Source organism: Cryptomeria japonica, chromosome 5 (genome assembly GCF_030272615.1).
Source record: "Cryptomeria japonica chromosome 5, Sugi_1.0, whole genome shotgun sequence".
Lineage (NCBI taxonomy): Eukaryota > Viridiplantae > Streptophyta > Pinopsida > Cupressales > Cupressaceae > Cryptomeria > Cryptomeria japonica.
The window spans coordinates 14,572,651-14,600,638 of record NC_081409.1 but is presented as its reverse complement, the minus strand read 5'-3'; the positions used below and the strand labels follow the sequence as shown (position 1 = coordinate 14,600,638).

General features: G+C 37.1%; 1 protein-coding gene across 4 annotated transcripts; it reads left to right on the top strand.

The window, feature by feature from the left end:
- LOC131077991 (uncharacterized) lies at positions 1 to 27,749 on the top strand. Of its 4 annotated transcripts, none has more exons than XR_009113698.2 (8): positions 1 to 1,474; positions 19,381 to 19,802; positions 24,555 to 24,739; positions 24,849 to 25,019; positions 25,914 to 26,114; positions 26,268 to 26,519; positions 26,761 to 27,317; positions 27,497 to 27,749. XR_009113698.2 is itself a non-coding variant. In XM_058015604.2 (7 exons), exons 1-7 carry the CDS (start codon positions 402 to 404, stop codon positions 27,232 to 27,234), a joined length of 2,778 nt encoding a protein of 925 aa, XP_057871587.2. In that variant the 5' UTR covers positions 1 to 401; the 3' UTR covers positions 27,235 to 27,749. The 4 variants fall into 4 exon arrangements, 1 of the variants encoding a protein (XP_057871587.2); XR_009113696.2 differs by having other exon boundaries at positions 27,462 to 27,749; XR_009113697.2 differs by having other exon boundaries at positions 27,440 to 27,749.
- Positions 27,750 to 27,988: the final 239 nt, after the last annotated feature.

Here is a 27,988-nt window from a genome sequence, read left to right as displayed (position 1 = left end):
GGAGTTCAAAAACAGATTTGCATTTAAACTAGTTTCACGGTAAGAAAATTTGTACTTAATTACAGACTGTTTTCATGTAAAATCTTTGAGAGGATTCAAGATTCGTACTCCAAAATATTTGCTCAAAATCTTTCGCCAAGTTAGTAAATTCATATTTTAAATTTGACTCCCGTAAAATACTTGCTTAAGCATTTTTTTTCTGGTTAAATCTTTCGAAGGGCCAAAAAAAAAAATGGTATTTTGCTCGTAAAATCTCTTTCCGAGTTCATCAGTCCATACTTCTCAGCAGTTTGCCTTCAAATGCTTCGTTTTCTTTTCCTGTCAAAATTTCCAAACGACTCAGAAATTTGGATTTTGCCCTAAAATCTTTCCCAGGGTGAAGAATTCTTTGGCCTTTAAAAATGGAGGATCTCTTGCCCAGCGAAGATGATCTGGTGTACGAAGAAGAAATATTGCGAAACCCGTTCACGCTGAAGCTGTGGTGGCGCTATCTGATTGCACGGCGCGACGCTCCTTTTGAGAGAAGGGCCATAATCTACGAGCGCGCTGTCAAAGCGCTGCCGGGAAGCTATAAGCTATGGCACGCGTATCTCCGCGAGAAAATGGCCCTGGTGCGGGGCCTCCCCATAACGCACAGCAAATATGAAAATCTCAACAATACGTTTGAGAGAGCCTTGGTCACAATGCACAAGATGCCTAGGATTTGGATCATGTACCTGCAGATTTTGACGGAGCAGAAGTTTTTGACGCGGGCGAGGAGGACATTTGACAGGGCTTTGTGTTCGTTGCCTGTGACGCAACATGATAGGGTTTGGGAACCTTACTTGCAATTCGTTAGTCAGAAAGGGGTGCCAGTGGAAACATCGCTTAGGGTTTACAGAAGGTATTTGTTGTTTGATCCAACTCATATTGAAGATTTTATTGAATTCTTGCTTAACAGTGAATTGTGGCAAGAGGCTGCGGAGCGGCTCGCCGGGGTCTTGAACGATGCGGGTTTTTGGTCAATAAAGGGGAAGACGAAGCATCAATTGTGGCTCGAGTTGTGCGATTTGTTGACCAGACATGCCAATGAGGTGAAGGGGTTGAAGGTCGATGCTATTATCAGAGGGGGAATTAGGAAGTTTAGTGATGAGGTTGGGAGGCTGTGGACGAGCCTTGCAGATTATTACATCCGGCGTGGGCTGTTCGAGAAGGCGAGGGATATTTATGAGGAGGGGATGATGGCGGTGATTACTGTTAGGGATTTTAGTATTATCTTTGATGCATATACACAGTTTGAGGAAAGTATGCTAGCGGCAAAAATGGAGACTATGGGTCTTAGTGATGAGGATGAAGAGGATGGCGATGGGGAGTTGCAGGGAGCGAAGAAGCCAGCGTCGGGGAGTGCTCAGGGCAAGAAGGGAGCAGTGGATAAGATGGCAAAGGATGTCGTTGCAGGCTGCTGGCTGTCCGATGACAATGATATTGATCTCAGGTATGGATGATATTAGTGGCAAACATTTTGTCTCTGTGTAGATGGGATTCATATGATTTTGTGAATGTGAACACTTTCACATTGTTTTTCTCGTTTTATGGTTGTATGTGCTCCCTTTTTCACTGAATTGAAAATCTATGTGAAAGAACTTCTACATTCTACATTCTTTGACATGTTTGCTTGAAAATAATTCTTCTTTCTGATTTGAAAGCATTTTGAACTAAATTGAAATTTTTATATGAAGTTAGTTCTACATTCTTTGAGATGTGTAGTCGAAAAGAATCCTTCTTCCCATCTTCAAAAAATATTGTCAAATAAATCTGGGGAACTTTGGATCATAACAAGTTGGTTGATCGAAACTGACGTAAATCTTCATTTTCAATTGGAAAATATCTTTGAGGTGTGTAACTGAAAAGAACCCTTCTTCCCATTTCCAAAACAAATAGTCAAGTAAATCTGGGAACTTTGGACCATAACAAATCAGCTGATATAAACTGAGGCAAGTCTTTTTTTTCAATTGGAAAATTATCTTTGAGTTTTGTAATTGAAAAAAATCGTTCTTTCTGTTTTCAAAGAAAAAATGGTCAACAGTTATTTACTAGTTTTGTCTCAATTTCTATAGACCAATTTTTTTTATGATTTAAAGTTCTTCAAAGACATCTGCCAATTGAAAATGAAGAGTACCTTCAATATGTCCGAACGTTAAGGTTGCTAAACCAATCCTCTGAATCGGATAAGATAGCATATGAATATTTTGGAGAAGCTTGAAAGAATTTTTTACTACCAAACCACTGAATATTATTACAAAGAGTACCATCCCACAAAATAACATTGAAATTGCTTTGAAGACCTGCAGAACCATTGAATAAGTCTACTGCTGTTCTGGGAAACCAAACTTGCACTGAATATGTTCCCAAGGCACCAAACTACCTTTCAATACATCTAATAAGTCATTGTCTTCTGTTTTGGGAACCAAACTTGCACTGGTATGCTCCCAAGGCACCAAACTACCATTACGTAAGACATTATCAATACATTTAATACTTTTATTACACCAAGCCTTAGAAGAGCATCCTATCATAGAGGCTAAAAGATAAATTTTACCCCCTAAAGACCACAAAGACCAGAAACCCAGCATCTTACTTATCCTTGTTAGAATTGAAAACCTGAAAGATACCCAACAGCACAATGCACTCCAAGCACATAAACAAATTACAGAAAATTTGAAAATAATTTCAAAATGCATCTTTATTAAAAAATCAGATATATTGTGACTGTTCAATACAACATTCCAGATTTCATACATATGATCGAATTACAGATGTCATCGGGCCAAAATTTCAATTCACATTCAGAATGCTACCCGTGCCAGTCAGAGATGGCAATATGATTGTGCTGTTCTGCAAATTGTTTTGCCTTATTTTACAGGTGTCAAAGACATCCTGTGAAATAAGGGTTACCGGACCCCTCTTGCTTTGCACACTTTCCGTTCCTTCTGGAATTCAAAATATTGAACTGGTTGATTCCTGCGATGACTGCAATCTGCCTGGGAATGAAGAAGCGATGAAGCTGCCAATGATTATGGCGCCTGGAAGTGGTGCCACCTCTCCCTTATTTCCACGATCTGCCCCTTATACAGGTATCACTGTAAACCAATAATCATGCCTCTGTCTCCAACGGACCTATTAACTTCCTAATTCCGATTCATGCCAATAGAACAATCCGGCACATGTATGGAGGCCGTTCTGAACCTCTCATCGTTTCACCCTAGCTCTTACTGTCACCTCCCATGTGTAAAGTTCAATTTGAAATATTCAATGCAAACAATAGTCACCACCTTAGGATATCGAAAATACTGAAGACTTCACCGATCGAAAAAAAAATGCTGAAGACTTTGAATATATGAGATGGACGCCCCCCCGCAAATAAATCAACATTATATACTTCCCTCATGCCAAGACTAATGAATGAAGGTGAAATTATAAATTGGGACCCACCAAATATCAAACAGAATACTCAGATTAATCTTAATTTGTATTGGCTCCTTAATAATATCTACAAGCTCATCGCAGCCATGACTTTATTTAAACTTTTATTTATTCCGCAGAATAGAAACCTGATACATATCATAGCTCACCGGCATATAAGTCCAGAATAAAATATTTTTTCATTTTCCAAATAGATAGAAAATATCTCAGGTCTGCAGACACCTTTATTACTGCAAATTTGTCTCCAAAGGAGACTTCACAAATCTGGCCCAGATGTAGACTCCGTCACGAATCCACCCATTTGGAAGAACTAGGTTTTCGTCCAGCTCTCCTGTTAACCCCCGAAGGTTTTAGTGTCCAGAAATCAGAAATTTTTTATCAAATCCCCGCATGTCCAATACATCACCAGGAACCCCCTTATAAAGATCTCCAGGAAGGATCTAGAATGCTGGAGAAATATATTTAATAAAGTGACACAATAATAATATTTTATTACTTTATTATTATTTATTAAATTAATTAATATGAAGTCATCATTTGAAATTTTTTTTTTTTGACAACTTAATAAAAATCAATTTAATTAATTGTCACTTAAAAATTGGGGACATTACAAAACTTCACACCTTTTGGTGAATTCTTTAATATAATAGCAAGCCAAATCTTCCATATTGAAATCAAAATGGCTTAATTTTAAATATATCATAATGAATATCTAGTGTATGTAGTCCATTTCAAGTCTGTTTCAACTTAGGGACACTATTGTCAAATTTAAATCTGAAAAGATCCTTCCAAGCCCCATTGCCTGTTTCAACTTAGGGACACTATTGTCAAATTTAATTCTGAAAAGAACCTTCCAAGCCCCATTGCCTTGCCTTGCCTTGCTTTTATGATCCATTTCACTGCCAGATAGATCCCAGGCAAAAAAATATTCTTTAAATCTGTGATCCCCAAAAAACTGCATTTAACACACTGATCCCAAGAAACTGCATTCCTTCTTGGCTTTTTCTATTACTCTTGCCATTTGACCAAAGAGAACTTATAATAAGCTTGTTTAACTGGTTAATCTGAGAGGACGATTCCGATCAACAGGCTGGAAAATAGATATTATATGAAGAAAAAATCTTTTGGCAAACTTGAAACCTGCTTGTAAAAGATGGAAGGTTGCCTTACCATTTAACAATCTCAAGAGTCACTTTTTTCATAAATCATAACCCAATCCCACAGATTTTAAAGAAGGGTAGAAAAGGGTATTTCTAAATACCTTATTAACACATTTGGGTTAATGCACTTCCAACCGTTATCTAAAATCCAATTAGGATAAGTCTCATTCCAACTATGAACATTGGTCTTATGAACAACAATGTTTGAACCAGAAGCAACATGGTATATGTTAAACCTGTTAACCAGATTACTCAAGTTATGCTCATCGATATTGGCAAAAAATGTTGTATCATCAACAAATTGATGATCTATAGCTGATTCCTCAGAAGGCAAACATAAACCCTTAACTCACAACCCCATAGAGAGGTACCTCGAAAAATAGTGGATTGATTCAGCAGTCAACACAAAAAGATAAGAGGCCAAAGGACATCACTGTCTAATAGACATCTTAAGAGAGATTGATTCAGTAAGTTCTCCATTCACACTAATTTGGGCAGACATATTTCTAAAAAGAACATTGAACATTCTGTAAAAATACTCACCAAACCCCAATGCTTTCAACATTAAAATAATAAAGGGCTGCTGAATTTTGTTATGTGTTTTTTCAAAGTTGAGAAGAATTATGGCAACACTCTGATTGGAATGCTTAGCCCAATGCAACCCCTCCTAGCTAGCAACCAAGTTATCTAAAATATATCTGCCTTTGACAACACTTGTTTGACAAGGTGAGTTAAGATTGGGCAAAAGCTTTTGGACTCTGAAAGCAAGGGCTGTTAAGTTCTTTCAAAATTCTGTGATCAAAATAGAAGAGATGGAGATATGATCTGAAAGTTGTATTTTATCTGCTATAGCATGTTTTAAAGATGCACCACACTTATCAATTTCGGTGTGTACATCCTCCTCAATGTAAGCATGCTATATAAGTGGATGAGGAGTTATGCAGTGAAGAGATATGTCTTCCCACGTGGGAAGACACATCTCTTCCTTACATACCTCTCACCACAATATATAAACTAGTCACCGTTTACTTACCCGTTCGGAAGGAGTGCGACTTGTTTGAGAATTGCTTTACCACCCGATACCATGAACGGTGTAACCATTGGTCAAACGCGATAAGTTAACTTTGGTTTTATTTATCATTAGTTAACGTTAACATATTAGTATATGTAATCAAATATATATATATATATATATATATCGGAAGCATGAAATAGTGTGACTGACGTTACAAAATTAACACTCCCTCTTAACTAGGGAGGGCACATTTCATGTTAGAGAAAACATCACAATTCATCCATTGATTGTGAAGAGAGGAGATATCACACCATAGTGATATTCAGAGATATGGTTCAACAATGAATATCAAGTCTCATGAGACTCACCATAACTCATAGTTATCAAGTAAGGTATGTGCACTGGCATCAAGTCACTTGATGCCTACCATACTGATAATAATTTCATGGCATGTCCACGAATATTATGTTCAGAATATTCACCATGAAGATCTCTATCATAATTATGGTTTATTTAATGATATCAGCCAACAGATATCTACCATAATGTCTCAGAGATATATATACTATCATGACATGTCCACAGATATCAAGTCACATGATATCCATCAAGATATGTCTATCCTCCTTAAAGCATGCTATATAAGTGGATGAGGGGTTATGTAGTGAAGAGATATGTCTTCCCACATGGGAAGACACATCTCTTCCCTACGTACCTCTCACCACAGTATATAAACTAGTCACCGTTTACTTACCCGATCGGAAGGAGTGCGACTTGTTTGAGAATCGCTTTACCACCCGATACCATGAACGGTGTAACCATTGGTCAAACGCGATAAGTTAACTTTGGTTTATTTATCATTAGTTAACGTTAACATATTAGTATATATAATCAAATATATATATATATATATATAATCAAATATATATATATATATATATATATATATATATATATATATATATATATATATATATATATATATATATATCGGAAGCATGAAATTGTATGACCGACGTTACAAAATTAACACTCCCTCTTAACTAGGGAGGACACATTTCATGTTAGAGAAAACATCACAATTCATCCATTGATTGTGAAGAGAGGAGATATCACACCATAGTGATATTTAGAGATATGGTTCAACAATGAATGTCAAGTCTCATGATACTCACCATAACTCATAGTTATCAAGTAAGGTATGTGCATTGGCATCAGGTATGTGAATTAGCCTCTGAGTTTGATATGAAAGATTTAGGAATTCTTCACTACTTCCTTGGATTGGAAGTTTGGCAGCAGGCAAATGGTATAATCCTTAATCAAGGAAAATACACCATTGATGTACTCGAGATTTAAAATGTTGGATTGTAGATCCATGACTACACCTATGGAGACAAATTTGCACAAACTAAAGGAAACAGCTGTAGAATCAGAGTTTGCAGATCCTACACTCTACAGACAGATTATTGGATCTCTGATGTATTTGGTAAACACAAGACCTGATATATGTTATGCTGTAAATGCACTAAGTCAGTTCATGTGTGAACCCAGGGAAATACATCTTGTTGCTGCAAAGCATATTTTGAGATATCTTCGAGGAACTATTGGTTTTGGTTTTGGTTTGAAATATAAACATGTAGAACTTGTTGCAGCCTCCATGTGAGCAAGAGAAGTTGTATGGCTCCGGAAATTGCTTGTAGGATTGTTTGGTCAGCCCTTAAATCCTACTGTCATCTACTGTGACAATCAGAGTTGCATCAAGCTTTCAATGAATCCAGTATTTCATGACAGGTCTAAACACATTGAGATTCCTTATCACTATGTTCGAGATATGGTGGAAAGGAATGTGATCCGACTGAATTATATTAGTACAGGTGATCAAATTATAGACTTCTTACCAAGCCTCTCTCCAAGATCAAGATTGAACACTTTAGAGATAAACTTGGTATGGTTGAAAATGTTATTTAATTTTGAGATAGTCTCTCATTTATTCTGATAGACTAATATATTTAAAGATGTTTAGTGTGTAAACTCTTTTATTTGTCATGTGTGTGACTCCATGACTGCACGGGCCTTCTGTGAACATTATTGAAGGGTGACGACTTTTCAATAATGAACACTTGTTTCAAATTGATATTGTAAGGTGACGATTTTACAATTATCAATTTAACTATCTTGATGGATATCATGTGACTTGATATCTGTGGACATGTCATGATAGTATATATATCTCTGAGACATTATGGTAGATATCATTAAATAAACCATAATTATGATAGAGATCTTCATGGTGAATGTTATGAACATAATATTCGTGGACATGCCATGAAATCATTATCAGTATGGTAGGCATCATGTGACTTGATGCCAGTGCACATACCTTACTTGATAAGTATGAGTTATGGTGAGTATCATGAGACTTGATATTCATTGTTGAACCATATCTTTGAATATCACTATGGTGTGATATCTCCTCTCTTCACAATCAATCTACGAAACCCGGGGACGCGTCCCCTACCTGAAAACCCTCGTCCTAGTCCCGGGGACGGCACCCCCCCCCCCCCGTCCCCAAATTGTCAGAATTTTGAGGGGACGGATTGGGGACGGCTGGGGACGATTGGGGACGGCTAGATGTCCCCCACATGCACATCTAGAGCTAGGGAAAAATATTAAAAAAAAGTCGTATTTTTAATTTTTCTAACATGGGCCCTCTATATTGAAAAAATTTAAAAAACGACTATCAATTTTTTTATTATTGAATTTGAATAGTTATGAAATCAAAATACGACTATCTATATTTTATTATTTTTCTAACATGGGCCCTCTATCAAAAATTAAAAGGCAACATTAAATTTATTAATTCATGTCAAATATTTATAATTTTAAATTAATTCATATTATAAATTTTAAAATTTATAAATAGAAAATAAATTAAATAATAAAATATTAAATAATAAATATTATACTTTGCTTTTTAGTATTTACTTAGTACTATTTTGATTTCCATATCGCAATTGACAATGAAACAATTTGGCAGCAGTGTGGCCTTTGGGCATTTTGTATGTTATTTCTTTAATATCTATTATGATATGCATATTGACAATGTGAATGAATTGAAATTCTGAATTATGAGTGCATATTGAGTATTGAGTCTATTGATAATGTTGTATGTTCCATGCTTGCATTCTAAAATGTTTTCATAGTATCATACACATGCTATATCCATGTTTTCATATGAATATAATGTATAGATGCATGCTTTATCCATGTTTTCATATGAACATTTAGAATTTTCCTATATATTTTACATTTTCCCTATATTTTATATAGCTGTCCCCTTTGCCGTCCCCCCTCGTCCCCAAATTTGGCAAAAAAAATTGCCATCTCGGAAACTCGTCCCCCCGTCTCGGAAACTCGTCCCCCCGTCTCGGAAACTTGGGGTAACATAGCAATCAATGGATGAATTGTGATGTTTTCTCTAACATGAAATGTGCCCTCCCTAGTTAAGAGGGAGTGTTAATTTTGTAATATCGGTCATACTATTTCATGCTTCTGATATCTATATATATATATATATTCATTTGATTACATATACTAATATGTTAACGTTAACTAATGATAAATAAAACCAAAGTTAACTTATCGTTTTTGACCAACAGTTACACCGTTCATGGTATCGGGTGGTAAAGCGATTCTCAAACAAGTCGCACTCCTTTTGATTGGGTAAGTAAACGGTGACTAGTTTATATACTGTGGTGAGAGGTACGTAGGGAAGAGATGTGTCTTCCCACGTGGGAAAACATATCTCTTCACTACGTAACCCCTCATCCATTTATATAGCATGCTTACATTGAGGAGGATGTACACACTGAAATTGATAAGTGTGGTGCATCTTTAAAACACGTTATAGCAGATAAAATACAACTTTCAGATCATATCTCCATCTCTTCTATTTTGATCACAGAATTTTGAAAGAACTTAACACATTGTACTTCAGAAATGTCTCTCTTCTTCTTTGAAGACCTCTTCCCATTTGAGCTGTTGTCCCTCTTTCTCTTAAAGTTCTTCTTCTTTCCTTTCTTGTGGGAATTAGAGTTTAGAACTTGAATGTCTTCATTACCATTGTTTTGTTTTATTCCTCTTGTGACAAGCCAAGATTTCTCTTGAATGCAATCGGTTTTCAATCTATCAAACTTAGGAAATTTAGAATGAGCATTGATTCCTTGAATGAACGATTCCCATGAGGTAGGAAGTCCATTTAGGGCCATCATAGCAAGTTCTTTGTTGTCTACTAGATGTCCAATAGTGGATAGTTGATCCCTAAGCTCAGTGATCCTCAAGAAATAGGATGTAATTGTTTCTCATTTATTCATCTTTATATGGTGTAGTTGATTCTTTAGGGTGAGAGCCCTGCTAGTGTTGTTGATTTCATAAATATCAGCTAGTGCTTTAACATCTGAAAGGCCGTCTCATATTTAGAAATAACTGGTACAATGTGGTCTCTTACTGAATCCACAATTATCTTAAGGGCCTTCTCACTGTCCTTGCTCCACTGAATTTTCTTTGTATCATCAGAGGGTTCAGGAATTTCACTTTTGACATGGGAGTCAATTTTATTTTCTTTCAAAACAAGCATGATCCTGAATTTCCAAGATACAAAATTTGATGCTCCATCTAATCTATCTTCAAACCTAACTCCGGTTGCCATTAGGATTATGGGAATGTGATCTTAGTAAGAGCCTGGTGAAAGTTTATGAGATGGTTACAAAATTTTTATATGATCTTCCTTAACTTCGCTCTGATACCATGTTAAGTTCTCTCAAAATTCTGTGATCAAAATAGAAGAGATGAAGATATGATCTGAAAGTTGTATTTTATCTGCTATAGCGTGTTTTAAAGATGCACCACACTTATCAATTTTAGTGTGTACATTCTCCTCAATGTAAGCATGCTATATAAGTGGATGAGGGGTTATGTAGTGAAGAGATATGTCTTCCCACATGGGAAGACACATCTCTTCCCTACGTACCTCTCACCACAGTATATAAACTAGTCACCGTTTACTTACTCGATCGGAAGGAGTGCGACTTGTTTGAGAATCGCTTTACCACCCGATACCATGAACGGTGTAACTGTTGGTCAAACGCGATAAGTTAACTTTGGTTTTATTTATCATTAGTTAACGTTAACATATTAGTATATGTAATCAAATTAATATATATACCGGAAGCATGAAATAGTACGACCGACGTTACAAAAGTAACAAGGGCTTTAGCATAATTCTTGTAAGACATCCAAATTTTCAATTGAGTATGATCTTCTTCTTTTGGAACCAACTTAATGATACAATTATTAATTTGCTCCCCTAGGGTAGCATTTTTAATAGCCTCATTGTAAACTAATTATATATTTTTACTAATCCAATTGCTAAATTTCATCTAAAGAGAGGGCACAATCCAAGTCAACTGCTTCCTAATAACAAAATTTACTAGGGACAGCTTTTGAAATAATACCTCTGGCTTTAAGAACTGAATCATTACTACCAATATAAGAAAACAAAATACTGTAGTGACCCTGAAAAGCCTTCCTAGTCCTATGTTTATATTAGAATATTAAAATAATGTTAATTTTAGTATTAATGCTCAATAGTGTATATTCTATTCTAGTTAGATCGTCTACGATCTTCTCAGCAGTTTCTTATTAGAAACTTGCTATTCTTGTATTATTTATGAGCGTCTTGCTCATTCTGTTAATAAATCAATTCTTTGAAATCCATGTGCTTCTGCATTTGTTTTATGGTATCAGAGCTATAGGAGAAATTTTTTCGAAATTTTTTTAATTCTAATTTCCAATTAGTGGAAATTTTCGAAATTATTTCTGGTTTTTAAAAATCCATCTAGGGTTTTTCAGTTTCCTAGCTCCTGTGACTACCTCGCGGGTTTGTACAGTTGCGTTTCGTCATGACTTGTGTTCGGCGGCGTTCGTGGTTGGTGCGCGACCTGCAGAGTCGTCTCGACCTGTGTTCGGCGGCGTTCGTGGTTGGTGCGCGACCTGCAGAGTCGTCGCGACCTATGTTCGGCGGCGTTCGTGGTTGGTGCGCGACCTGCAGAGTCGTCGTGACCTGTGTCCAGCGGCGTCCGCGGCTCTGTGCGCGACCTGCAGACGTCGCACTGTTTTTTGCATCTGTATTTTGCGTCCGCGGCTCTATGCGCGACCTGCAGACGTCGCACTGTTTTAGGCTCGTTATTGTGGGTTCTAAAACCGCGTGAGGACATCTATATTGGTGACGCGGCTCCCGTACCAAGTTTCCTTCGACTGCATCTTTTTTCTGGGCATCTCATGGCTTCCATAACCCTCTGAATTTTTCGATTAAGGTGTTTACCTTCCAGTTTTCATTGAAAATAAAATTTTCTTGCAGATTCTTGGTGGGTTTTTTGAAACCTAATCTGGGTAGTTGCTCGATTTTTCTGGGTGCATCGTTTTTCGTGCCTCGATTTTCAAGCCAACGGATTTGAATTTGGTTTTCAGATTCCTTCTGGGTTTTCTCTCACCTTTCAGTACATTGGGAAATGTGCAAATGGCTTCTCTCACCAATCTGATGTTAGAAGGCAGTCAACGCTTTAATGGCCACAATTACAACATCTGGAAAAAGCGTATGTTGACCATTTTTGAATATAGGCGTCTTGACCAGCTTGTTTTGGGAAAAGAGCTCAGTCCTGGTACACTTGGTGCAGATCAAGATAAGTTTGATGAACGCAATCGGGAGGCAGTTATGCTTCTCAAACTCTCAGTGACTGATGATCAGTTACCGCAGATTCCTTCCGGCAAGACAGCTTCCGACATCTGGAAGCATCTGAAGGAATTTCATGAGACATCCGACAAGAGCCGAGCATTCTTTCTAAAGAATCAGCTATTCTCCATTATGATGGACGAACGGATGTCCTTACAGGAACACCTCACGAGGATTAAGGACATTCGAGATCAGCTCGAAGTTATTGGTCGGACTATGGAGGAAGAAGACATGGTAGTAATCACTTTGAAAAGTCTTCCGAAATCGTATGAACACTTCATTGAGACCCTCAATATTACTTCCACTAATGTTGATCTGAAGTTTTCAGAATTGTGCACCAAACTTCTACAGCAGGATCGTTGGAAACAACAGTTTGGTAGTGGTACTACGTCAGCCTCCTTGGAAAATGCCTTCACAACCCAATCCTTTCACAAGGATAAAGGCAAATTTCAGTCCTCTCAGTCTTCTCAGCAGAAAGGCTCTTCTCAGACACAGGATGGTGCTAAGAAGAAAAATGTGCAGTGCAATTATTGTCACAAGTATGGCCATATGAAGAAAGATTGTCGTCAGAGGCTCGCTTCTGAACAAAAGAAGCAGGGAGGGTCACACCAGAAGGCGCATGTTGCTGAACATTCCGAGCAGAAGGAGTCTGCCTTTTATGCCTTTATGGCTAAGCGGTCTTCAGATCATGCTAGGTCTTCTTCTTGGTACATCGACTCTGGTGCGTCACGTCACTTTTCTCATCGGCGTGACTGGTTTACAGACTTCTCATCTTTCAATGATTCCGTTGTATTTGGCGGAGGTGAGGAGTATACAGTTGTTGGCAGAGGCACTGTTCAGATACAGTCTGGTGGCAGGAATCTCATCTTCCTGAATGTGTACTATGTTCCTAGTATGGAACTTAATCTGCTCTCTGTCAGTCAGATTATGAGGAATTCTCCTCAGCTAGATGTGGTGTTCAGTGCTCACAAGTGTTCCATCATTGATCGGGAGACTCGTCTTACTGTTGCTGTTGGTCTAGAGGATCATGGCCTATATAGGCTTCTTGACACTGGTGATTCTCCTGAAGTGGCTCTGGCAGCTCGTGTTTCTCCTCTCAGCACTTTGTGGCATCAGAGATATGGACATCTCAACATTCAGTACCTCTCTCAGCTATCTCGGGAGGGACTTGTTTCAGGGTTACCTGATATTCAGACTCAGCATCTTGGAGTATGTGGCGCCTGTCAAGCTGGCAAACAGCATCGGACTTCATTCACACCTGGAAAGTCTAGGCGCGCATCTAAGGTACTTCAAGTACTTCATGCTGATATTTGTGGTCTTATGAATACATCTTCTGTTACCGGTTGCAAATACTTTTTGCTTATTGTAGATGATTTTAGTAGAAAGATGTGGGTGTACTTTCTTAAACACAAATCAGATGTATTTAGTATCTTTCAGAAGTTTAAGTCCTTTGTTGAAAAGAGTCTGGATCTAGCATCATTACTCTTAGGACAAATAACGGGGGGGAATTTTGTTCTTCTGCATTCTCCAACTTCTGTGATACCCATGGCATCAAACGCCAATTGACTACACCCTACACTCCTCAGCAAAACAGTGTTGTCGAGCGTCGCAATCGTACGGTTGTTGAGATGGCTCGCTCTATGTTACAACACAGGAGTGTTCCGAATAAGTATTGGGCTGAAGTAGTGTTTACTGCTGTCTACCTCCTTAACCGTTCCCCTACTCAGGCTGTTAAGGGGAAGACTCCAGAAGAGGTTTGGTCTGGTCGGAAGCCTAAGATCAGCCACCTGAAGGTTTTTGGCTCTGTTGCCTATGTTTGGATTCCAGATGCTAAGCGCTCCAAGTTGGATTCCAAAAGTCAGAAACTCATGATGACAGGATACAGTGATCACCATAAGGCCTACAGACTGATCGATATAGACACTGAACGTCTTATCTTCAGTCGTGATGTTGTATTTGATGAAGACAGAGGATTCTTTCAGTCCCCTTCTTCTGAGCAGAGTTTTGAGGATCAGCCTCACAGTGTTCTTATTCCATTAGGTTCGCCTGATGGGAGGGATGATGCAGAATCTATTTTCGATGATGCACTACCTGAGTTCCCTCCGGAGAATAATCCTCCTCCTGCTACTCCTGTTCCTGCTCCTGAGCTTCTTCCAGCTCCTCCAGATGTTAGCACTTCTACTCTCCGGCCTAAATGGTGGGCCAAGACCATTGGTGATCTCAGGGATATTGAGCTCATTGAGGGTAGAACCTCCCGTAATAAGAGCAAACAGCAGCATACAGTCAATTTTGCTCTCATGGCTAACATACACAGTGTTTTTGAGCCTCAGACATATTCAGAGGCTAAAGGTATTCCTGAGTGGGAACAGGCTATGGAAGCTGAGTTCCAGAGTCTTCAGAAGAATCACACCTGGGCCCTTTCTGATCTTCCTTTAGGGAAGAAGCCCATTAGCTGCGAATGGGTGTACAAAGTAAAATACAAAGCTGATGGAACCCTAGACAAGTATAAGGCTTGTCTTGTTGCTCGTGGGTTCTCACAGAAAGAAGGCATTGACTACGAGGAGAATTTTGCTCCTACAGCCAAAATGAGTACCATACGGCTCGTTCTTGCCTTGGCAGCCCAATTCAGTTGGAAAGTCCATTAGATGGACGTCAAGAGGGCTTTTTTGAATGGTGACTTACAGGAAGAAGTCTACATGACGCAACCTCTAGGATTCAAGGTTGCTGGTCAAGAACAGAAGGTCTGTAGACTAGTCAAAGCACTCTATGGTCTGCAACAAGCTCCTCGGGCTTGGTACATGAAAATTGATAAGTACCTGATAGATCATGGTTTACAGCGGAGTCCATCTGATGCAAACCTGTATATCAAGCATACTAGTAATGATGTTCTGTTTGTGGTTGTCTATGTGGATGACTTAATCATTACTGGCAGTTCAGCACATTTGATCACTGGGATCAAACAGGATTTGTGCCGCACCTTTGATATGACAGATTTGGGACTTCTACATTACTGCTTAGGAGTTGAAGTTTGGGAGACTGAGAACAGTATCTTTCTCTCTCAGTCCAAGTATGCCAGAAGTCTTGTGGACAGGTTCATAATGCAAGATTGCAAACCTGCCTCTACTCCTATGGAACCCGGGCTCAAACTTTCAGCTCAGTCATCTTCACCAGTTGTGGATGAATCTTTGTTCAGGCAACTAGTGGGCAGTCTCATCTATCTTACTGCCACTAGACCTGACATCAGTTTTGCAGTGAGCTACATTTCACGCTTCATGACAGCTCCCAAGGCTGATCATTGGATAGCAGCGAAGCGTGTGCTGCGTTATGTGAGTGGCACTCCTGATTATGGAAAATGTACACTCGGAGTTGTGATCCTATACTCAGTGGCTACACAGATTCTGACTGGGCAGGTTCGGTTGATGACCGTAAGTCTACAGCAGGGTATGTGTTTAGTTTGGGATCTGGTGCTGTCACATGGACTAGTAAGAAGCAGCAGGCAGTGGCTCTCTCCTCGACAGAAGCAGAGTATCAGGGAGCAGTTAAGGCATCTTGTGAGGCGGTTTGGCTTCAACGATGCTTGCGGATATGCATGTCTCCCAGGCAGGTCCTACTCCCTTGTTCTGTGATAATCAGGGAGTGCTCAAACTCGCCAAGAATCTAGTCTTCCATGAAAGAACCAAGCATGTGGAAACTCATTGTCACTATATTCGATAGCTGGTTGAAGACGGATCCATCCAGTTGCTGTATGTTCCTACCTCGGAGCAGCCAGCAGACATCTTCACCAAGCCCTTTGGTCTTGATAAATTTGTAAAATTCAGGGGGTCTATAGGTGTAGTTAATAGATTGAGCATTAAGGGAGGGTATTAGAATATTAAAATAATGTTAATTTTAGTATTAATGCTCAATAGTGTATATTCTATTCTAGTTAGATCGTCTACGATCTTCTCAGCAGTTTCTTATTAGAAACTTGCTATTCTTGTATTATTTATGAGCGTCTTGCTCATTCTGTTAATAAATCAATTCTTTGAAATCCATATGCTTCTGCATTTGTTTTAGTTTAGCCCCTCTAGCTTGATAAAATCAGTTGCCTCTAAGAGAATATTCTTAACTCCAGAGCCTCTTACTGCAATTTTTCATCAGAAGGTCTAATTTGAAGATTGGATTCAACCGAAAGGAGGTGATTTTTTCCAACTCCTCACCCTAGCAGCTCTCAACTTAGCTTTGATTGAAGAATTATTTTCTCTGTTACGTCTGCTAATATTAGAACCAACTGAATACTTACCAAAATTAAAACCCAAATGATGAACTACTTGGAACCTTTGAAGGGTTAGAAAAGGGGAAATATTAAAACTCAATAGGGTGGTGAGCCAAAATAATGGTAGGAGTCATTTTGACTACATTAGAATCAAAAACCAGAAGAATGCCAAAAAATGAAGTATCTAGCGTGAATCTATTTAATCTTGAAAAAAATCCTTCTTTTATCTTTAACTTGACCATGTCAACCGTATGTGCTGTCCTTCTTATGTTTATACAGTGGCTCAACTAAATTACTTTTCCATTTAAACTTAATCCAAAAAAACTTCATTGCTTTTCCATTCAAATTTACGCTCTCTAGATTTATCCCAGCTTTCTTCCAGTATATAAAAATCACCACCACATACCCAAGAGACTTTTTTCAAGTTAGTTACCAATCAATTCCACCAATGTGATATCTGTTTGTAATCATTAGGAGCATAGATTGAGCAAATATTAAAATTTTTATTGTCAATAATTAGTTCAATCTATACGAACCTATTACAAGGAGAAGAATCATAACTAACAACATTAGAGCACAAATTTGGGTTCCAAAGAATAGAAATCCCACCATTCCCTTCACATGCTTTCTGGAAAAAACTAAAGTATTCTAGCTTAGTATCTTCATCAAAGTACGAAAAAGATAAATATGGTGAACCCATTGGGGTGGATGAGATTATTGCTTCCTTTCACCTGTCTTTCAAAACAAGGGAGAGCATTGCTCTTCCCCCCATCCCCTGAAACACTAACCTTTACACCATCTATCTCCATTGAGCCTTGTTAATATAATCATCAAGCACTTCTACCACACTCATTATTGGGAAGCTTCTGCACTTTAGAGGTCTGTTTAGTATGTTTGATTCACAAGATTTACTCCCTGCCTTTCAAGGCATTCTGAGAGGAGAGCATGTTATTTAAATAATTTACAGTAGGTTCAGGAGGATCCTGACCACGAAAAGTTCTCTTATCGTGTATTATTCAATTCATCAATTAAATTGGTCTGGTTTGGAACATTACGACTCTTACCTATGCAATTTTGGATATCAGAACTAGTAGGAATAACCAAATACTTGTCAATGTCTTCTTTAGCTACTTGTGGAGGCAATACAATTGTTTAAACTCATTTTATAAACATTTTTGAATATTTTCATCACCTTGGATCTTTAGCTAACTTAGGATTTCTAGCAGCATTCATTTTTAGCAAAGGGCAATGCCGTCATTAAATAATCATCTTACAAAAAACACACATTTAACCCTCTTAACCTCACTATTTTACAAATTCTTACAGATGCATGAAGAAGGATAGATATAAATCAGGAAGCATCATATTATTTCTCAGTAAAGTCAAATTCCGCATATTCATATTTAGGAAGGAAGAACGGGTATCTTCCAGTTTTATCACTTATCCCAATACCCTTAAAACCTACGGTAGCAAAAACCAGACTTGGGGAGGACATTACAAACCTAAACCCATTTAGGAGAAGAGTTAAAATATCATTTGGATTTGCTCTGGGGTGCCAAGCAAAAACTTTAAACAAAGACCTACCAACTTTCCATAAGGCTCTAGAAAGAAGCGTTTTTTGCATGTTATTATTCTTTAGATAGACAAATGAACTATTCTGCAGCATTTGACAAAAGGAAACATAGAGCCCCATTTTTGTACACCACATATAAACAAACTAATTAGACAAAAAATTTCTAGCTGGAGGTGCCTTCAGTTTGAGTAAACAAAACAAATGCCAACAGATTTCACCCTTGCGTCTTCTTTTTCTCTCACTTTTTCCATAACTTTATTAGGCTTCAGCATAAAAACCATTTGCTCGCCTTGCAAGCCATCCTTTTGCAGTGATGCCTGAACAGGTCCCTCATCTTGCAAAACAAACACAACATCTTCACCCACCTCTGGATTTTCTCATGCAATTAATGCATCTCTGAAAGATATAATGTTTGCACCTTTTTACTAGTGTTTCCCTCCTAAATGATAAAGCCTTCCACTATGTGGATAAAGTTAGCAAGCCACAGACTATCTGCTCGCAGGGCCTCACACACCTGACCAATTACCATGCCCAAAACCCAAAAACTGGTATGCACAAGATTTTCAATATAAAAAACGGTGGCAAAAACAAACAAACCAAACAAAGACAATACTAGACAATACGAAAAAACAGTTGAAAACTAAAAAAGAAACACAACCAAAACCATTAACAAGAAGAAACTGAACACGACACAAAATTAGCCAAGAAAGCATCAATCAGCCTGCGTGGAGAACAATGGAGGAGGATTCTTTGTCTTCCCCACCAGAACACTCCACACCAGCTAAAAATGGAAATATTCTATAATATCAATTTAATTATAATTATATAATATAATAGAATAATTAATAATTACATAAATAAAAATAGTGTATATATAATAATACAAGTTTTTACTTATTTTATAATAATGTAATTAATGTATTATATTTATTGTATTGTATTGATATCTCTCAGTGCCTTTTAGACACATTTAAGACATCTATTCTAGTTTAATTGAAATTTTTAGAAGTCTCATCCATTTTAAATGAGAGTTTATACATTCTACCTAGAAAGGGCAGATTGAAATTTCGGTTTCATAACATTTCTAACCTTTATTTGGTTTTTAAATATTTTCCTCAATCCCAGGTTGGCTAGACTTGAGAATCTGATGAACCGACGGCCTGAGCTCGTCAGTAGTGTGCTTTTAAGACAGAATCCTCACAATGTGCATGAGTGGCATAAGAGAGCAAAGCTTTTCAAGGACAATCCTACAAGGCAAATCTTAACTTTTACTGAAGCTGTGAAAACAGTGGATCCAATGAAAGCTGTTGGGAAGCCACATACTTTGTGGGTTTCCTTTGCACACTTATATGAAAATCACAAGGATGTTGGAAATGCAAGGATAATTTTTGAGAAAGCTGTGCAAGTGAATTACAAAACAGTGGATGATTTGGCTAGTGTTTGGTGTGAGTGGGCAGAAATGGAGTTGAGGCACAAGAATTTTAAAGGTGCACTTGAACTTATGCGCAGGGCAACAGCAGAACCTTCTGTGGAAGTCAAGCGCAGAGGTGAGTTTAAATCTCTTATGGAAATTTCACTTTCAGTGACATGCTATTTATTTGTAAATAGACTTATAGTAATATTAAGACTAAAATTGGAATCCTAGATTTTTGTTTTGATGCAAAAAGTTAATATAATGGGATTTTTAGCAAACTTTTGGATTTATCAGCAGAATATACCATTTTATCCACAAGCGTGACATTCTGTAATATCGTTATATGAGATTTCAAACATTATGTAATTCACAAGAATGCCAATTTTATATTCTATTGTCTTTTGGAGCAATAAAATGCCCCATTGCCAATTCCAGAAGATATTGCCCTTTATTCAATGTCATTTGAATCACCATATGATGTATATCATGTATAGTCTGGAGTTAGAATTGATAACATCTATGTTCTTATCACATGCCCTTAAAATTTGGAAGATGTTGCTTGTCTACAAACTTGCTCTTATTAGCTTTAATATCAAGGAAAATCAATTATTTGTGTAAATAATCCAGCAAGAGATCACTTCAGACTGGTGTATATCCTTTTAGCATAATTGGATTTGTTCGCTGGAAAAAATTAGTAGTATGTCAATGCAGTGACACAATTTGCAATCTTATCTACCAGACTTTCATCATATGCAGGTGTATAATAGTACAACAGTGCAACTTACAACATTGAATTCGGTAGCCACCTTTTAATCTTGCATTCTTAGGTAGACCTTGAGATGTTATATGTATGAGTCGCAATCTTTTCTTGTGAAAAGTTTGAATTCAGGGCCGCCCAGCTTAATATGAATGCTTTGGTTGTCATTCTGCACATAAAATTGTCCTCACTACCTGACATGGGGACCCACTAATTAACTAGATTTTGTATTTTTGCAGTTTCCTAAACAAACATAAACTGAAACTCCAGTTAAAGCCAAAAGAGTGAATATTTGATTCTGTAACAATACCCCATCTTAGATGTATGCTGTACATGTCCCACAAGTTCACAACATATGTAGAATGATTGATCACAATATATATAATATTAATATATTCACAAATACAACGTTAAACATTACATAGTCAGAATCAAAATCATGAGAGTTTTAAATGACATGCATTAGATCTTATGACTCTAAGCACCTCCTATTTTTCTTCCTGCAATGGACTTCCACCAAAATATAACTAAAAATAAAGAGCACTAAATGGTTATTTTGCATTAGTTTTATCACCCATTTTTAATATTTCTTTGGTTGTTTAAATTACTTTTCATAATCTAGGTTCTTTTACTCTTTTGACTTTTCTGTTTTAACCGACTATATAACGCTGTTAAAGAGCCTATTTGTGTTTTGATATTTGCAGTTGAGTATTTGCTACTCCATTTCAGTAACTGTATATCATGGGAAAATTCACCAAGTTGTGTTGATCATATGTTTTAATAAGTAAATCAGTCACACGATGGGAATACTGACACACTTATCTACCAAAATACAACTAAAAATAAGGAGCACTAAATGGTTACTTTGCATTAGTTTATGTTTTAATAAGTAAATCAATCATACGATGAGAACCTGACACACTTATCTATCAAAACATAACTAAAAATAAAGAGCACTAAATGGTTACTTTGCATTAGTTTGTGTTCTAATAAGTAAATCAATCACACGATGAGAATGCTGACACACTTATCTACCAAAATATAACTGAAAATAAAGAGCACTAAATGGTTACTTTGCATTAGTTTTATGACCAGTTTTTTATATTTCTTTAGTTGTAAGTGTTAAGATGCATTTCTATAATGTCCCCTACTTTAGATTATGCTGATACTCTGATTTTTTATTGATTTTCTGAATATTGATTTAAAGCACCAACTGAAACAGTGAATCGAAATCAAAACCAATCAACTAGAAACTGTTATCAAAATCCTTGAAGTGGCTGAACACAACTTCAACTTCTCCAAGAATGGCACTAGCCCAAATGAAAAGACGTTCTTATAGTCCAATATGAAAGGGGCAACCAACTTATCACCCTCATCATATAAATATACTCAAGACCCTTATCATATAAATTATAAATATAGTCAGATCTGAGTAGTTAGTGCTCACATTTTCATGTGTAGATACAGATATGACTTGAAAATATATGAATTAACTGTCAATGTCAACAATATTCAAGGATGAAACTCTAAGGGAATAAAGTTGCATAGAACTTGGTTAAACATCTTCAAAATGTGACAAAAGCCAGATTTGAGGAAGATTGCATCACTGATAATGACAGTTACAGACCTGATTGCATGATTAACATAATCTAGAAAGCTGATTCTATTCAGATCTGAAATCATCATAGAAATCGCCAAATGTGATGCACCAATGGTACGAGTTATGACTGCCCTTGAAGGAGTACAACAGTAACCATGGAATGTTCAGCTGGGCTATGGAGGGCCATATGGATAGTGTAAGGCTGGAAACAGCCACAAATTAATTCCAAAGTCCTGTATGAATGTTCAGATCTGCCCCTCAATTGAAACCACTGCCAAAGGATGGTCAAAGAGGCTCCCAAAGCTGATTTGGAGATAAGTACTGTAGCGCACTGTAGCGCACTGTAGCAACAACATGGAACCTTCAAAATGCTGGAGTCTTCAATAAGTCACTGTAGCTTCACTGTAGCAGCAACCATATAAACTTAAAACAATTTCTTCAAAGCCTCAACGAATCAGCACATTTGTGATTCCCGAATGGAATCACGCGAAATGGGAAACAAGGTTTTCATCCTGACCCAAAATGTGGAAACTAAGAGGGTTTTCATCCTCTCAAACCCTGAAAAACCCAAGGGTTTTCATCCTTGGATGCTCCAGATTGAATAAATTGCTCAAATCTGAATATTGGATGGAGAGGATAATTTGAATGATCCCCAAATGAAGATGGGCACTTCCTTGATATACCTTTTCGAATTGGGTCTTTGAGTCCTAAATTTCTCTCCAAGTTTTCATCCTCTCAAATCCTGAACAACACAAGGGTTTTCATCCTTGGATGCTCCAGATTGAACAAATTGCTCAAATCTGAATATTGGATGGAAAAGATAACTTGAATGATCCCCAATTGAAAACGTGCACCTCCGTGATATACCTTTTCGAATTGGGTCCTTGAGTCCTAAATTTTGCTCCGATTATATAAAAACACTTTCAAATTTTCAATTCTTATTTTATTTTGTTTTATTTTTTTTTCTAATTTTAAGTATTAAAAAATATGTTTATTTTAATACTAGTGTATAAAAACACCTTTTATTTTAAGTAAAATAATAATATTATTATAATTTAAAAAAAAATAATGCCTGGTAAACTTTTTAACGTGACTGGTGACGCTGGCATGACATGCCCTCCGGCTCCACGTGAGGCGCTTTTGACCCGGAGCTATGAACTGGTGAGGCCACAATCGGGGAACCTCATCCCCACACTTCACTTGTTCAAACCTGCGAGCACAGCGACCCAGCGAAGACACAAGGCCTGCGAGCACAATGGCCCAGCAGGGGTTTGAACCTTGGTGGCCGCTTCACCAACGAAGTGTTTTAACCGCGACACTACATGTCCGAAGACAAGTATAATAATATTATTAAGTTGCCCTAAAAATTAGAGATTATTGGGCCAACTTAAATAATATTATTAATTTAATTTAAGCTGAAACAAGGACATGTCAATTTCAATATCTAGGTTCTTTTCCCAGTTTCTGTTTTAGCTGACCATATAACACTGCTAAAGAGCCCATTTGTTTTTTAATATTCTCTTGCAGTTGAATATTTACTTACGCCATTTCAGTAACTGTATGCTATTGTAAACCTTTTATACTAATATACACCAAGCTGTTTATAAGTTTTAATAGGTAAATCAATCACAAGATGAGAATACTGAAACAGTTTCCCTTCGTCTATATGGTCCTCCTTGGTCAGACTTGGAACTCAAAATTCTGTTACTATGCTGAAGGAGTTGAAAATAACATCTCATAAAGGGATTTGCTCAGCATCTTTGATTAATTTTGAAGGATGTGCTTTTGATGATATTTTGTAAGTACCATCGTCAATGACCAACAAATATTAATTTCAATATATGTTGCCCAAAAAATTTTGGTCATGGTAGTTTTGGTTAGCTTGTGAGTACGAGCAAAAATCACTGATTCTGGTTTTTAGGATTGAAGTTACAAGTGCAATATGGTCTTCTTTCCTCATTGATAGTTTATGATAATCATATATTCCTTTTTCTCAAAAACAAAAGGCTTCTAGGCACATCCATGCTCTCCGCCATACGTACTATATTGATTTTTCCTACTCATTTAATATTTGATCATGGCCTTTGAAGCAATCTAACAATCTGAGATTCTTTCTGCCAGTGAAGAAATTTAACAAGCTGAGACTCTTTCTGCCAGTGAAGAAATTTAACAAGCTGAGACTCTTTCTGCCAGTGAAGAAGTTTAACAAACTTAGATTCTTTCTGCCAGTGAAGAAATGTAACAAGCTGAAATTTTTTCTGTTTTCCTTGAGCTGAACTTTGTTGTTTTTATTTTTCAGTTGTGTTGCTAATTTATTTATCTCAAGTTCCTCAAACTCTGACGCACCTGTTTTAGGTTCTTCAGGTCCTTGAAAATATAAATGTTAAATTTACAACTAATCTGCAGGGTTTGTCTTCAAGTAGGGAGCTGGAATGATTTTAAATCTTCCAAAAATATTCAGTGTAATAAAAACTGACCAAAAAAATCGTACCATTTCTGGCATTAATTTCAAACTATTCTTTGTACAGTTGCTGCTGATGGCAATGAACCAGTACAGATGAGGCTGCATAGGTCATTGAAGCTTTGGACATTCTATGTGGACTTGGAGGAGAGTCTAGGAACACTAGAATCATCACGTGCAGTATATGAACGGATACTTGATTTAAAGATTGCCACTCCACAAATCATTATAAATTATGCACATCTTCTAGAGGTAACATTTTGGACAGGGTTATTGACTTTTCTCTGTTTTTAATTTTATTATGGAACAGACGTGTTGGACAGGGTTATTGAGTTTTGTTATCTATTTTATTGGCTATCAGGAGAATAAATATTTTGAGGATGCATTTAAAGTATATGAAAGAGGTGTCAAAATCTTCAAATATCCACATGTGAAAGATATTTGGGTGACCTATCTCTCAAAATTTGTAATCAGATATAAGGGGTCAAAGTTGGAACGTGCCAGGGACTTATTTGAGCAAGCAGTTGAGAAGGTGTGTTTCTTTTACTAAAGTTGTTTTAATAGCTCTTCTTTGGGGTACAAAGTGTTATAAGATATGTGGAAACCATTGTATATGTTAGATGTTTGTGACTATTTTGGCTACTACAAGAATGATAGGGGGAATGCTATAATCTATTTTGGATTTGTGCACCAAAATTTTATGGCTAAAGTTGAACAGCTTGAAAGATCATCCCATCACATCAGTTATTTGTCTTTTTTGAGAGTGCTGGATTTCGGACTGTAGTTAGAATCATTGCAGTTTTTCCTCTTTGATCTTCCTTTTTTGTACTATGTCAATTGTTTTTTTGTAGCTTTTTTGTCTCCAAATTTTTATTGAAATAGATCTGAACCTGTTCTGCATAATATGAAATTTTGAGTTCTGAAAACTACCATTCCACCTAATTATCATGACCTCACTCTTCTTTCTGTATATTTGAACTTTTTCATTGCCTATCTTATCCATTTTCCTGAATCATTGATGACCACTTTCAGTCAGTTGTGGTGCCAGGCATGATGGACCTCAAAAAGTGCCTTCTCCTTCTTCCTGCGCAATTAGATATATGTTCCACGACTCAATTTCAAATGTATTTTTTGAAATTCATAGGAAGTTCTCAAGGCCACTTTATGGAGAACAACATTCCTCAATGGAATGCATTGCAAGAGTTTGTCTATCTTGCTTTTTATACCCATTGTTATGTCAGTATCTTCCTAGAATATCAACTTGCCCTCTGATCTCTCCAAATATCATTTCTGCATTTAAAAATAAGCGACAGATGTCTCTCCTGTACATTATTGTTCTTATATTCTTTTTTATTTTTGAAGGGTTTATGTCTAAGGTTTTGCTTGCTAACATCTGAAGTAAATCCATTTTTTTCTGTTTTTTCAGGCACCAGCTGAAAATGTAAAACCATTGTATTTGCAATATGCCAAGTTGGAAGAGGACTATGGACTTGCACGGCATGCAATGGAAGTGTATGACCGCGCTGCAAAGGCTGTTCCTGATCATGAGAAAATGGAGATATATGATCTTTACATTGCTCGTGCAGCAGAAAATTTTGGAGTTCCCAAAACCAGGGATATTTATCTGGTTAGTTTTACAATTAGGGCAATGTCTAAGAAATTATGGTTTTTTTCAGTGACATTTAGCATTTCTACAACAAAGCCTGTGCTTCAGTTTTTAGTTAGATTTTGTTTCCATCGCTAGTCACAAATTCTAATATTATTCATCTTTCAATGGCAGAAAGCTATTGAATCAGAGCTACCAGATAAATATGTGAAGGTAATGTGTATGAATTTTGCTGAGCTGGAGAGAAAATTGGGGGAGATAGATCGGGCACGTAATATTTATGTATACTGTGCACAAATGGCTGATCCACGTTCTGATCAAGAAGTCTGGAACAAGTGGCATGAGTTTGAGGTACAGCATGGGAATGAGGATACCTTCAGGGAAATGCTTCGAATCAAACGCAGTGTGTCGGCTAGCTACAGTCAGGTTTACATTTTCCTGCAATATATCTATTATTCTTTTTTATTTTCATTGAGGATTAGAAAAGAAATAATACAATGCAAATCTGCACATCCTACACAAATTCTAATGAATGTTTAACTTTCATGTCACAAAAAGTTTGTTTCAATTCTGAGGGCACTTGCAGTAACCCACAGTTATTTGCCATGTTTTCTTTAACCAAGGTTGTTAAATCTGTGTATCTGACTTTGAAAATGTTATATTGCAGACACATTTTATACTACCAGAATATTTGATGCAAAAGGATCAGGGAAAGCTGACACTTGAGGAGACAGTTGACACACTTAAGCGGGCTGGTGTGCCTGAAGATGAAATGGCTGTTTTGGAAAGACAATTAGCGCCAGCAGCTGTTTCCAGCTTGGCTCCGAAAGATGCAATGAGATCATTGGGATTTGTTAGTGCTGGAGTGGACTCCCAAGCTGGGGTGATGCGCACAGCAGATGGAGGTAGGAAGGTAACTGCTAATCCGGAAGATATTGAATTGCAAGAAGAGAGTGATGAGGACAACGAGAATGATGAAAGGGTTGAAGTTGCACAAAAAGATGTCCCATCTGCCGTTTTTGGAGGATTGGTAAACAACACAAAGACACAAGACAGTGAAGGGGATGATGATAGAAAACAAAGAGAACGAGAAGAACCCATGGGTGCTCTTGAGAGAATAAAAAGGCAAAGGAGACAATAATGTTGATTCAATTGTCTTTGCAATCTACAATGTGATTAGACCTGCCAGAGGAAATGATTCTGGTAGCACCAAAGATGCACGAGGTATTGCTAATTTAACTTTTAGTTGGTTTGTGTCAAGTTTTTGCTGTAATCCACAAGCTGATGAATTAACTTTTTCTAAAAGTTCCTTTTCTTTCTTGGGTTAATTATTAATACAAGAACAGATGGGTATCACTCATGTTGCAGGAATTCCTTTTTCATATATATATGTATATTTGCAGTTTGAACTGAGTGGAGAAGGCTGCAATTCAGGAACACTAAAACTGTAAACTGGTTTAAGTATTCTGGATTATGATGCACTGCACATATAAGAAGGCTGAGTGTCACTGTAGTGGAAAAGCCTGGGACATGCTTACGATGTTTCAAATTTACAGGTTAATGACCTATTTATATATAAATCCACCATGGTTGTATGATATTTTGATCAAGGTAACCTTTCTCTTAATCTAGTGTACTTGATTTATTTCTCTTGTATCATGAGCCACGCTGTATGTCTTTTTGTGGGTCAATTTAAGTTCAATCCTTTTAAAGTCGCTTTCAAGTTTGTCATGAATGTCTCTTGGTTGATTTGTCCAGTGGTTGGCCTTTCTGAGTAACATTTGCACCCTCAGCTCCATGGCATAGAGACTTTAGATAAGTAATTCCAGAAAGAAATGATCATTGGGTATTATCTTCTTTATTCTCTATTCATTACTAATTATCTGTTTGAAAAT

Bases quoted from the DNA above. Each gene is read 5' to 3' on its own strand.
- LOC131077991 (XM_058015604.2), top strand. From the start codon at position 402: ATGGAGGATCTCTTGCCCAGCGAAGATGATCTGGTGTACGAAGAAGAA. The intron at 25,020-25,913 runs GTGTGTTTCTTT...CTGTTTTTTCAG, and splicing joins TTGAGCAAGCAGTTGAGAAG to GCACCAGCTGAAAATGTAAA. The intron at 26,520-26,760 runs GTTTACATTTTC...GTTATATTGCAG, and splicing joins TGTCGGCTAGCTACAGTCAG to ACACATTTTATACTACCAGA.